General features: G+C 37.3%; 1 protein-coding gene across 2 annotated transcripts in view; it reads right to left on the bottom strand.

The window, feature by feature from the left end:
* Positions 1–1,676: 1,676 nt before the first annotated feature.
* Positions 1,677–13,602, bottom strand: part of DCN (decorin) — a 42,081-nt gene continuing 30,155 nt past the window's right edge. For both annotated transcript variants that reach the window (XM_059402361.1, XM_059402362.1), the window contains exons 6-8: positions 11,115–11,208; positions 7,242–7,380; positions 1,677–2,418 (exon numbers count right to left, since the gene is read on the bottom strand). In XM_059402361.1, coding sequence (XP_059258344.1) covers positions 2,224–2,418; positions 7,242–7,380; positions 11,115–11,208 — 428 coding nt within the window. In that variant the 3' untranslated portion in view covers positions 1,677–2,223. The remainder of the gene's footprint in view (positions 2,419–7,241; positions 7,381–11,114; positions 11,209–13,602) is intronic.

Raw genomic sequence — 13,602 nt, 5'->3', positions numbered from 1 at the left:
TATAGTTATGGTGCTGGGTTTATTAGTCATTCTTCAAGTGTCCTGACCAGATCCTTTTTTCTTCCACCTCTGTCCTGCCCCAAGAAGAATCTTCCTTTCTCTAGCTTTTTTGATGGTTGTCTTCTCTTTAGGCTTCATCAGTGGGAGGGTCCAATGTAGAAGGAGAGAAGGGGACATACCTTGCTTCAGTACCCAACCTCTGGCAGATGTGGCGTCCTTCTTGAAACATAGTTCTCCGGGCACAGAAATCCTCCAAGGTTGTCCTCTCATGCGGCTCCAGAAACTCAATTCTTTCCCTACCCTCATAGCCATTTGGGTGGCAATGGTGTGACAATGGCTTTCTGCAATTGCTGTCTCTTGGCGCCTCGTCATCCCTTGTTTGGTGCAGTAGACTCTGCACATGCTCTAGAATAGTCCCTTCATTAACTATCTTCATTTGACCTTTCAGAGGTAAATTCTGTTTTCTGCCAGATCCTGACTTTCACAAAGATTACAAGAGAAAGTTTGGTTGCCATGTATTTACCAGGTATTTGACTATGGGAAAGTTACTTAATTTCTCCTAACCTCAGTCTACTTTTCTACAAAATGGGAATAATAATAGCCTTTACTCATTTACTCTATAGGGCTATGAAGTAGCTATGTAATAATTAGAGAGAATCTTATGACTTCTCCTGGAAATTTTGTGTTGATATACTTTTGTGTTCTGAGAGAGAAATAACGAGGGAGAGTCATAGTTCAACCTCAAGGAAGGGCCGCTTGAAAATGTAATGAAGGAAGGCAAAGAACTGCAGAGAAACTTGGCTGGAATTCTGATCAAACTGTACCTAAAGGCTCTTCTAATAGTAAGATTCTTTGGGTTTTCCTTTTTGGTTTAAACCAGTTTGGATTTGGGGCTGCCTGGGTGGCTCAGTCGGTTGAGAGTCTGACTCTTGATTTTCAGCTCAGATCATGATCTCAGCTCATGGGATGGAGCCCCACATCAGGCTCCATGCTCAGTGAGGAGTCTGCTTGTCCCTCTCCCTCCCTGTCTAAACCTCACCCTCCACGTGTGCATTTGTGTGTGCATGTCCTCTCTCTCAAGTAAATAAATACAATCTTCTTTAAAAAACCATCTTGGATTTGGTCATCATATTTGCAACCATAAAACAACCAATGTTGTAGACAGAACAAACTATCCTCACATGTTTGTTGATTAGACGTTGGTAGCATCAATGTAGTTTTTGGTAAATCTCTATTTTTTGTAAATCAGCCTATTCCCCAGGCCTACTGAATGGTCTGCTTTGATAAGTCTTTATAAATCCTGAAGAAAAAAGTTCTAAATTTGAAGGTTTAACTAAGTGCAGTAAATATTTCTAATACATCTAGTAATTATAGAAATATTCAGGTGAGCAGCCTGATTATACACAAGATATTTTAAGACTGATTTAAGTATTTTAATACCTGAAAATACCAGCTTTCCTTTCTAGACCAATCGGGAAAAAAATCAGCTTTGGGCTTTATCAGCTTGGCACTGATCATAGATAATGTAAGTTACAATACATGAATGTCAAAAAACAGGAGTAAAAGAAATATCTGAGAACTTGAAGAGATGTGCTATATTTGTCTAGAACACAATATCTGCTCTCTTCAGAAAATGGGGTTTAGGGAAGATTTACAATTACACTTTTATACAATGGTAATTTTGAATGTATTTGTAAATTTATTTTTTTCAAAATGATGACATAAGCAAAAATTTTACATAGCCTTATTGAATTTACATATTCAAATGAGGCTTTACCAATGATAATGGGGATTAACACAGAGCTAGACAGAACCTGAAGTTTGACTATATGTCAAAGGGTCTAACACCCTATGAGCTACCGAAGATGGACACTTTTTTATTTGAATCCTTCTAAGAATTAAATACGAAAAGCTTTACTAAATTATCGACATATATATATTTACTCCAAATTTTATGTTTAAGGGAATAAGAGTATCTGCAATAGCTCAGTTAACATCAACAGAAAGCTTCAAAAAAGAATTCTGAAAATGGCAGGCAAAATATTTTTTATTGTAGGCAATTATTTCAACTGCATATTCAGCTTTATGTATTATAAATCATGTGGGAAAAAGATCCACATTGCAGTTAAGTTTCCAGTATCTAGCTTTCTTTTTTTTTCTTTTTTGAGCAATGATATTAATGGAATTTCTGCCAGGTTATAAAAATGAGGGCTTTCTTGGGAATTATTTATAATTTCCAAGCTGGATGGCAGAACGCACATAGACACATCGGAAGGTGGATGGCTGGATCTCCCAGTACTGGACTGGGTTGCTGAAAAGGCTTACACCTGAATAAGAGGCCTTTTTGGTGTTGTATCCAGGTGGGCAGAAGTCATTAGACCCAACTGCAGAGATATTGTTGTTATGAAGGTAGACAACCTGCAAAATGAAATAATGGAGAGTGATTATTTTCCTCTAAGTAGACGGGGCCATTCATGTAAATACTTTATTCTTTTCCCTTTATTCTTTATTCTTTATCCTTGACCTTTCCTTTCTCTTACACTCTCCACCCAACCATCAACAAATGCTGCTAGTTTAATCTTCAAAACGTACATGTGACCCAGTCCTCTCCCCGTATCGACTCCTACAACATTGTCCAAAACTGCCATTTCCTTCATGTGAACTGACCTTCTCCTGGATGTTTGAAGTCATCGTTCCTGCTTCCTCTTCTGCCCTAAAATCAATCTTCCTTCCTTAGTTCACAGAGCAATTATTTCAAAAAAGTAAGCCAAGTTATATATTCTTCCCCTCAATACTCCAGTGCCTTCTTGTCTCATGCCGAATAAAGTCCAAAGTTCTCACATTGGCTCACAAACTTAACAGGATCTGACATCCTTCTGCTCTGACCTCATTTCCCCTTGCTATTCAATCTAACCACTCTGCCCTACTTGTTTTTCCTCTAATAGGAAAATAGTCCTTCTTTTGGTTGGCACACGTTGTTTCCTCCATGTGAACTGACCTTCTCCAGGATGTCTCCGTGGCTTGCTCCCTCATGTGATTCATGTACCTTTTTATTACCAAAGACGTCATTCCTGACTATCCTGGGCTGCACTCTTCTGCCTTAATTCACTTATTTAACTCTTCATAGTAATTATCACTATATAGCTTATTATATATTTGTGTGTTTTGTCTGTATCCTCCTCTAGAATAAAAGCTCCATGAGGAAAGAAACTTGTTCTGTTTGGTTTATGACTGTATCTTCAGTGTCTACTAGAACTGAGTAGGTGTTCAGTAATATATGTTGAATGAATGCATGAGTAAATTCATGCTATTTGACAAGTTGTGTCTCCATGGAATATTGCATTTTGGGGGCAAAGATAAAGTGATGCACATTTTAACAAAATTATACAAAATGAGGAAGTAATATACAGTGAAGAAAAAGTGTACAGGCAGCGTTAGAGTCAAAATAATCACAAACCCTAAGAAACACTGAGTATCAGCATTTGGGATGAACAGACCTAGAAAGTTTAAATGAAAATGCACTATGTGTTACAAATTCTACCTTATGAATATAATTCTACTGTTCAGTAGGATTTTTTCCAAAATGTATTTTATGATTATGTTTAAGATAATGGTAACATGTTCATAGATTTTCCTTGGGGAAATTAAGTATCAGACTTATGAAAAGGACTTTAGAAATGAGTTTTTACTTCTATCACGTACATGTGAATTTTGAAGAGCAAGAAGTGACTTATACAACCAAAGCGAAAATATAGAAAGAGAAAATTTCTAAAGTACATTGTAAAACCTATGAGGTGTTCCCTCATAATAATTAACTTAAAATATTTTTACATCAACCAGAACACTCACTTATATGCAGTGGAAAAGGGTCTTGTTTAAGAAAGAGTTTGGAAGGAGAATAGATATCACATAAAAACAGAAGCGAGGGATATTAAGCCAAACAATATGTCCAAGTATTGTTTTTTAATAATTCTCAAACTGAAAATTTCTTTTCATTTGCCATTCTCTAATTACTAGAATAATTAGCAAGAAAGAGGAAACACATTTGGTTAGAGTTTATGACTAATACTGAAGGTGAGAGAAAAAAATATCAAGACATAAAGCAAGTATCAGTCTGTGTAAAAAAGAAAACTCTATTCCCAATTCATTTTATGAAGTCAGTATTTTCTAATATTAAAGCCAGACAAGGGGCGCCTGGGTGGCTCAGTGGGTTAAAGCCTCTGCCTTCGGCTCAGGTCATGATCCCAGGGTCCTGGGATCGAGCCCTGCATCGGGCTCTCTGCTCAGCTGGGAGCCTGCTTCCCCGCCCTCTCTCTCTGCCTGCCTCTCTGACTACTTGTGATCTCTGTCTGTCAAATAAAATAAATAAAATCTTAAAAAAAAAAGAAAAAAAAAACAGACAAATCATCACACACTTACACATACAGCCTACAATCAGATATTTCATATAAGCATATACAAAAACCTTTAACAAAATATCCAGAAACTGTATCTCATAACATTAAAAAAAAATTCTATACACCGTGACCAAGATGGAGCATGATTTATTCAAGGATGTAAAACTCATTTAGCTGGAAATTAACTTAATATACTATATTAAAAGAATAAAAGACAAAACCACATGATAATCTAAACAGACACACAAAAAAGCATTTGAATACACATCCATGATAAAAATTTTCAATAAGCTTAAGAATAAAAGAGAACTTTCTCAACTTGATTAAGAGCATCTACAAATATCTGTAGTTAACATCATGCTGAAATGTAAGAGTTTGAGTGTCTACCTGTGGCAGAAGATGAGATTGAAAATTGACTAGAAAAAGTAAGAGGAATATTTGGGGGGTAATAAAAGTGTTAGAACTGGATTGTGGTGGGAGTGCCTGGGAGGCTCAGTCCCTTAAATGTCTGCCTTCAGCTCAGGCAAGGATCTCAGGGCTGGGGTCAAGTCCAACATCAGGTTCCCTGCTCAAAGGGGAGCCTGCTTCTCCCTCTGCCCATCCCCTGCTCATACTCACTCTTTCTTTCTCTCAAATAAATAAAATAAAATGAAATAAAAAAAGAACTGGATTTTAGAGATGGTTGAAGAACAATATAATTTTGCTAAAAATAACTGAATTATATATATACACACAGAAGACAATAAAGTAGGTGAAATCCTTAGAAGCCTATAAGAAGGGAGGTGGGGGCGCCTGGGTGGCTCAGTGGGTTAAAGCCTCTGCCTTTGGCTTAGGTCATGGTCTCAGGGTCCTGGGATTGAGCCCCGCATCGGGCTCTCTGCACAGTGGAGAGCCTGCTTCCTCCTCTCTCTCTCTGCCTGACTCTCTGCCTACGTGTGATCTCTGTCTGTCAAATAAATAAATAAAATCTTTAAAAAAAAAAAAAAGAAGGGAGGTGAAATGGATGCATGGATAGACAATTAGAAAAGAAGAACCAAGAGTGAGGCCCTGTGTGAATCCTCATGAGATTTGCTGATATTCAACAAAGATTTCAAAATAGCAATACCATGTTTTATAATTTTTTTCTCTGTGACCCACAATAAGACATGTATTTAGTATATATAAATCTGTGCATTGAAACAAAGTCTCTATGAAATAATTACCATTACATTGATATTTTATTTTCCATTCATTCTAACCCATCTGAGCCTAGCCTATCCTATAAATGTTCTAAATTAACTCATTAAACTTATTTTATGGACTCAGTAATACAACCAGACTAACATTTGAAAAACAGCAATTAAGAAGGTAAAACTGATTATTCTAGGATATAAAAATGAAAACAAAACAACTGCCCCCCCCCAGAAAATGCCCATCACCAACAGAATCCTTATGTAAATCATGATGCATTAATCTCATTTGGAATTTTTGTCACAAATGAATTAAAAAAGAAGAGAGGTCAGTAACATATTGACATAACTGAAAGCAAGGAAGGGATAAACCTATCTTGAACACCAACCAAAGAAGTGGAAACATTACCAAAATGGCAACTTTATAAAAATTATTTATTTATAATAGAACATCAATGTCAAGGTATAATTTGTTTTTTTTACAAAATTTATTTATTTATTTGAGAGAGAGAGAGAGAGAATGCAAGCACAGTGGAATGGGGCAGAGGGAGAGTGAGAGAATCTTAAGCAGACTCCACACTGAGCACAGATCGCATGTGGGGCTCGATCTCACAATGGTGACATCATGACCCAAGCCAAAACCAAGAGTCTGACACCCAACTGACAGTGCCACGCAGGCACTCCAACATATAATTTCTGAATCGTCATGACTGAACTAAGTACCTATGTAAATTTCTGAAAGAGACAATTTAAATATGACCTTTAAAGAAACTGAAAAATTATATAAAACAAGCAAATACATAAAATTTATGAATAACCCCCTTATTAATTTTTTAAATAAAAAAATTGAATAATGTATTTGTTCTAGTTCCTCCAAGTAACAATGGAAGTCTTATGCTATTATGTGTGAAAATATTATTATTATTTAAACTAATGACATGCCATACATTTATATATTTACAGACTAGAAAGCTCTGTTACCATAGTGGACCCCTGGATATCTTCTTATTCTTATGAATGTACTATAACTCAATAACCTATATAAAGTTAACTCAGTCACACTGCCAGCTAAATATTCCCTTTGACCTACGTGACATCTGTTGAAGCTAAAAGTTATAACTGCTATTTTATTCCATATCTATGGTTCACAGATTATACCATCTTTTTCAATCAGTATGTTTCTGTTACAGTGATCTATGACTTCAAACTATCTTGCCTGCTTCATTAAAAATATTATATTTTGGAAGTCAGCACTATAACTAGTTTAAGGTAACAGTCTTATTTAACTAAATAATACTTTAGACCTATGTTTTTCAGGATGCCTTGGTGGCTCAGTGGGTTAAAGCCTCTGTCTTCAGCCCAGGTCATGATCCCAGGGTCTTGGATGGAGCCCTGCACTAGGCTCCTTGCTCAGCAGGGAGCCTGCTTCTCCCTCTACCTGCTTCTCCCCCGACTTGTGCTCTATGTCTCTGACAAATAAATAATAAATAAAATCTTTTAAAAAAATAAACTTGTGTTTTTCATGAAACCAGAATGAACATTTATGTGGAAACATTAAAAACAACTTCCTGCAAAAAGATTTGTAAGCAGAGCTTCCCTTCCTGCCCGCCATCATCCCAGTAGGGAGGGTTTGCCCCCTAGAGACCCCTCACACTATTTAGCAGTACTGCATTACCTGGATGTACTTATGCTCCGCCAGTCCACCAGGTACTTTGATCAGCTTGTTGTTGTCCAGGTGAAGCTCCCTCAGATGAGGAGTGTTGGCTAGCGTGCCATTGTCAACGGCAGAAATGCTGTTAAAACTCAGCCCCAACCTGCGAAGGAAAGCAGAAATGAATGCGCGCCTCCTCACAGGCGCTGGGTGATTTACCCAGTCAATGGGAAAGGACATTCTTTGTTTTCAGCCTTAGTGTTCTCTTTGCCTAGAATGTTTTTTGCAACCTTCCCGAGCTCGGAGAGAGCCCATGTGTTCTCAAATTCCCAGCTTGGAGTCACTCTCTTTGAAACCCTTCTGACAGGCATCCTCTAGTAAATGTTCCTGTTGTCTCCCTCTTAAAAAAAACTCAAGGGACTAATGACTTGTGTGTCACTCCTAGAGAAAAGTGACTGTTTTGTGGCATACACAGTATGAACACAGAGTTTGTTATGATCAATGAAGAGCTGTCAAATTGATTTCTCTGTATAATGAATATAATGAATTCACTTCAGAGAAAACGAAAAGGACTACTATTATCATTTTGGTCACTGTGGAAATAAAAGGTAGAAGGATCTAATGAATCCATAAACACACCTGCCAGGAAGGTTAACAGAATTAGCATCTTGCTTTTGTTTGGATTTTATCAATGACCACCTGTTAATATCAGAATTTGCCTGGTGCCAACATTCCTGGCTACTGGCCTTGATCTCTGACCTAAGTTGTCTCTTTCTTGGCCCCTGACATTTCTTATACAATGCCACTCAAAGATTTGGGTTGCATTTTTTTAATTAAATGCATGAAAGGTCAAAGTTCTGCAGCTGTGAGGTATCTTCCTAGTAAATGGGATTCAAAAGGCAGAGGTCGACTCGGAGATAAGGTTAATGTATTTGGCATTCTGGGGCTGCGTGACTCTGTCAAAACCGGGGTGCTGCCAATCCAAGAAGGCAGAGAGGGGATATCAGGGATGAGACAACAAGGTAATGAAAGAGAGCCAGAATCTAGCTCCAAGAGAAAGAAGAGGAAATGGGGCGCCTGGGTTAAGCCGCTGCCTTAGGCTCACGTTGTGATCTCAGGGTCCTGGGATCGAGCCCCGAATCGGGCTCTCTGCTCAGCAGGGAGACTGCTTCCCCCATCTCTCTCTCTGCCTGCTTCTCTGCCTACTTGTGATCTCTCTCTGTCCAATAAATAAATAAAATCTTAAAAAAAAAAAAAAAGAGGCAGAGTCTACTGGGATCATTCAAATGTTGTGGAATAGGCTTGGGAACTATCTGTAGGACGCTTTTTGCCTGCCTTCAGCTTGTTTTGATCTTTGGGTCCTTTTGGGATTTCGATTTTGGTTTACCTGACCAATGTCTTTCGATTTTAATCATGGCTTGATATTTGAAATAATTGAGATCATAATATATTGATTTTAGGCTATTAGTAAAATAGTTGGTTTATCTTAGTTATGGATTATTGACTTGACCTCTTGGCTGAGAACACCCCCCCCCCCCCCCAATCTCAGACATTTATCTCTAGTTTCTGGTCTTTTCTTTTCTATTATAGAAAGATGTCTTCTATTCCTTACAACACTTCAAGTCCCATTTTCAATTTGGAACTAATTCAGTTTCAGAACATGATAATCCTAATAATTGATTCAAAGAAACTTCACTTTTCTCATGGTTTACTTAGATATTCAATCAATAAATGTTTTTGAGGACCTACCATGTTCACAATATTATCCTAGGTTTATGAAGGCAGAGGACTCAAGGCTCAAAAACCATTATTCTTTCCATCAAAGATTAAAATCCACTCAGGGAGATGATCATAGATGTATACATGTATAACAGAAGGGAGGTGTGCCTGAAAACCATCTCATATTTTTGGAGAGAGGAATATACTATTTTCTTTCCACTTGTTTCTAATAACTAATTGGAATATTTGCCCTGAAACACTGTTTCAAGATCAGGGGTGGCTGCTTTTTCCTTCTTTTCACAGTTTTGATGCTCAACACCAAAATACCTTTCATGTTCCAACATCAGTGAAGAATAAACAACACGAGGATGTGATGGTTTCATAGACAGATTTTTCAAGGCTTGATTCCAAAAGGAAATTTGTTTGATAAATTTGAGTCAGAAAAGTTTGCTTGTCCACTTGAGTCAGTCTGTTCCATTTAATGAATGGAATTTTTTAAAAATCTCCGTACCACTTTCATTACAAAATGAATTTTTCTTCTAAAAAGGTATAGATATTATTAATGATTTACCATATTTGGAATTAGATTATTGTTCATCTCCACTATTACTACTGCAACTACTACTGGCCATCCTAAAGATCATTCTATAAAATAGGCAATGCAACTTGTCTTCCTACATTGTTCTGTAGCTAGAGGGACCGAATCACAAAGAAGGGTCAGTGATGCCTAATACTCTTTCAAAATATATTTGCTGTATTAGAGACTGTAATTCAAGTATCTTTAGATAAATGATTTCTTTTTTTTTTTAAGATTTTTATTTATTTATTTATTTGTCAGACAGAGATTACAAGTAAGCAGAGGGGCAGGCAGAGAAGAAGGGAAGCAGACTCCCTGCTAAGCAGAGAGCCCGGTGTGGGGCTAGATCCCAGGACCCTGGGATCACCACCTGAGCCAAAGGCAGAGGCTTTAACCCACTGAGTCACCCAGGTATCCCTAGATAAATTATTTCTTATCACTGGAGACACCAGGGTAAGAAAGGACAGCTAGAGTCACAGGTACAGGCTCAAATTAACCCTTATCATCCACTGGCTCACTGGAAATCGCCACAGAAACGAGAAAAGATGTATTATACATCATCTGGTCTTAGCTAATTCTCAAGGATAAATGATATATTTTATATTTATTTATCTACGATAAAATTTTTAAGATAAAATAGGAGTGAGTCAATTTGGCATAACACCGTGCTCCTTTGTAAGAACATTCTGTAATACCATTCAAGAGCCCAGTGTTTCTTGAAGATAAAGCAAATAGTTTGCAAGCATTCCCTTTTTTTATTACTTAACCAGATTGTTAATGTAGAAAGGTTAAAGTTAGACTAGAAAGCAGAAAAGGAACAAATGATTATCTATCAGGGGAAAAAAAAGTTAATTTTTTGTTAAAAAAAAATTTCTTTTGTTAGACTACGCTAGATGTCCAGAGACATTTTAAACTCTTCAAAGAACAGAAGTGAGAGAATCTCATTATAATTATTCCAATACCATAGAGTGGGATGCCCAGTATGTCCATTATCTTGTAACTTTCATTTTAAGGCATTTTCAAATTCTGAACACTGTTATAATTTACTTGACCTTCCGTTTAATGCAACTAAGTTAGAACACATTGAAGGAACATACTGACTTAATCAGTCACCAGGTATATAAGATATGTCTTAATCTAAAAACAATATGGTAGATAATCTTCATGGTTATGGTAAGTATGCTATTTCATTGTTTTTTATTTTATTTTATTTTATTTTATTTTATTTTTTATAAAGATTTTTATTTATTTATTTAACAGACAGAAATCACAAGTAGTAAGAGAGGAAGGCACAGAGAGGTAGGCACAGAGAGAGAGAGAGGGAAGCAGGCTCCCCACTGAGCAGAGAGCCCGATGTGGGACTCGATCCAAGGACACTGGGATCATGACCTGAGCCAAAGGCAGAGGCTTAACCCACTGAGCCACCCAAGCGCCCCTTCATTATTTTTTAAAGAAGCAATTGGGCCTGCTGAGGTCTGAGTTTGTTAGGGCCAACAACTAAAACAGTCAGCAACCACCCACTGTGTTTCTAATTCGGAACATGCAAGCACTTTTACATCTGGCCATTCTATTGATAAAAGGTCATGAAAGAATATTATTACTTAGCCAGATTATTCAGTCCTTTCAGGCTGGATGCATCAACTTTGGTGATTTTGTTGCCTTCCAGATGTAATTCAGTAAGGGAAGGAGGAAGACCTGGAATAGAGAAATGCAGAATGTTAAATTACAGGATGTATACGGACTTAACGAGCAGTAGGCCACCAATTTGCTGAAAGACACAGAGCTCCAAAGGATTTGCTTTTCATCTTTTCCATCAGTTTTGCTTTCTATCTTTTTCTTCATCTCTTTCATAATAATAGATGCTTTGGGAAGTAGGACAAGCAATTTTTACTTTTCTTGTAGATTGATTTTAACAGAAATGTGGACTATCTTTATCACGTAGTAGATTTTTGTCCTGGTAACTGTTAGGATACTGTCATAGAACTGAAGTCAAACCCTGAATCTCATTAATCTCCTCCACCTTTGTTACTAAGCTAATACTGTCACTGATAAAAGACCACAAAGGTAAAACGAGATAAGCATTTGAACTATAACAGAAAAATTATGTGTAAGTTAAACCTATATACAAGTTTAATGAAGTATTTCAGTAATGAGTCTCATTAATAACGAAAACTTCATGGGGCATCTGGGTGGCTCAGTGGGTTAAAGCCTCTGCCTTCAGCTCAGGTCATGATCCCAGCGTCCTGGGATCAAGCCCCACACTGGGCTCTCTGCTCAGCAGGGAGCCCGCTTCCCCCTCTCTCTGCCTGTCTCTCTGCCTACTTGTGATCTCTCTCTCTCTGTCAAATAAATAAATAAATAAAATCTTAAAAAAAAAAAAACACAGAAAAAAACCCTAACACTTCATAAACCGCGTTGGCCTTAGTCTTAATGGGCTTTTTCACATTAAAAAACAAACAAATGAAACAAAACTCAAATGCCTCTACAACGTGGATGTGTAGAAAGAGCTAAAGCTGACTTGGACCTTTTAAATCAAGACTGTTTCTTTACACAAGAGAAATGCAGAGGCCTAGAATCAAGTGATCGGCCATATGTAGAACACCTGGGGAAATAATTTTAAATCCAAAGTATCCGTGAAACCTCTGGGTAGTACTTCTCGAAAGGCTATGATTTCTAAACATTTAGTAATATTAATATAAAAGTTTAAATATTTTATTTTCATTTCCTCCTGCCATCTGAGGATATATGATGCTTTTATATGGCTTTTTAAAGAGCATATTGTTCCACTTACAAGAATAGCCACAACTACAAAGAAAAGGGCAAATCAGTTACATGTCAAACTAACATCTGCTTAGCAGAGAGTGTTGGTTATCTGTCCGTAAGGAAAAAAGTTGGGAAACTGTAGGTTATGTTTGGTAAGAAAATTTTCATGGCACACCCCTGAATTCTGTCCATATCATCTCTTTAATGTAAAAGTTTAGTCCATATTTGATTTGAACTTATTGTTTGTTTCTCTACAGCATGATGTTTTGTTGGGGAAATGCTAAGCTACTCACGGAAAGTCCGTCATGTAGCAAACACGGATACTGGCACTTTTTCTAGCTTAGCTCATTTAACTTTTTCAGTTTACAAATTATTTTTTGTGAACCTCCCTTCTATAGATGAAGAAACAGAGACTCCAAATTACAAATTTGGAGGTTATCTAGCTGCCACGTGGGGAAGTAATATGATCCCAGACGGTCAAAGAGAGTTCAAATAGCATGCTTTTAACTGAAGGGAATGAAATGGAGACAGTGTAGGAAAAGCAAGAGGGACTTAACTCCTGAAAGCCACTGGTCTGAGGCCAAGGTTAAAAGTTTCCATAGGCTTAGAGACAAATACCTCCTTCTGGGAAAATGAACGAATGAAATAATAGTCGTTAGGAGTAATGGGTGTCTGGGCAAAATTAGAAGTAACAATTTAAAGCCTGCTTGTACAAGTATTATTATTTTCCAGGACCCCTAAAAGAATGTCAACCATGGAGAAAGACATCCTGTGATTGTCTTGTGTCCACTGAGAAGTAATGACCACAAGTTAATGACCGTGGGATTGAAGAATGCTTCCCTACTCTCTTTCCGTCCTCTGGAAAAGTGGCTTTTCTATTCTTTGCACAAGACCCCTTCCTCTTTCCAGTCGGCTCCCTTGCAGGTATGCTATCTCTAATAAACTCCACCAGCATTCTTTGTCTTGAGTCTGGTGTTCATTTTCATGGCATGGAGGCTCAAGAACCTGGTCTTGGGGTCTAGTAGCAAAATCACAATTGAGTCATTCTTATGACTAAATACCAGGAGACCACAGTCACTCTTGGAATAAGGGATTTCAACCTCCTGAATCTCCTTAGAATAAATAAATGTGGATTTTTAAAATATTCCTATATGTAATGAATGAATGAATATATAAAACAAAGCAATTGAATATACATCTTTTCTTCCCTATTACCACGAAAAGATGTTTTTAAAAAATGTACTGTCTCTAGAACAACAATCATCATCGTGTCCATAACCCTACCTACTTTCTAAGTGTCTTCCCTTCTACAGCATCAGTTTCCCA

The sequence above is a fragment of the Mustela nigripes genome, chromosome 6 (genome assembly GCF_022355385.1).
Source record: "Mustela nigripes isolate SB6536 chromosome 6, MUSNIG.SB6536, whole genome shotgun sequence".
NCBI lineage: Eukaryota > Metazoa > Chordata > Mammalia > Carnivora > Mustelidae > Mustela > Mustela nigripes.
The sequence above is the reverse complement of the archived record's forward strand: the minus strand, read 5'-3'. Positions and strand labels throughout refer to the sequence as shown.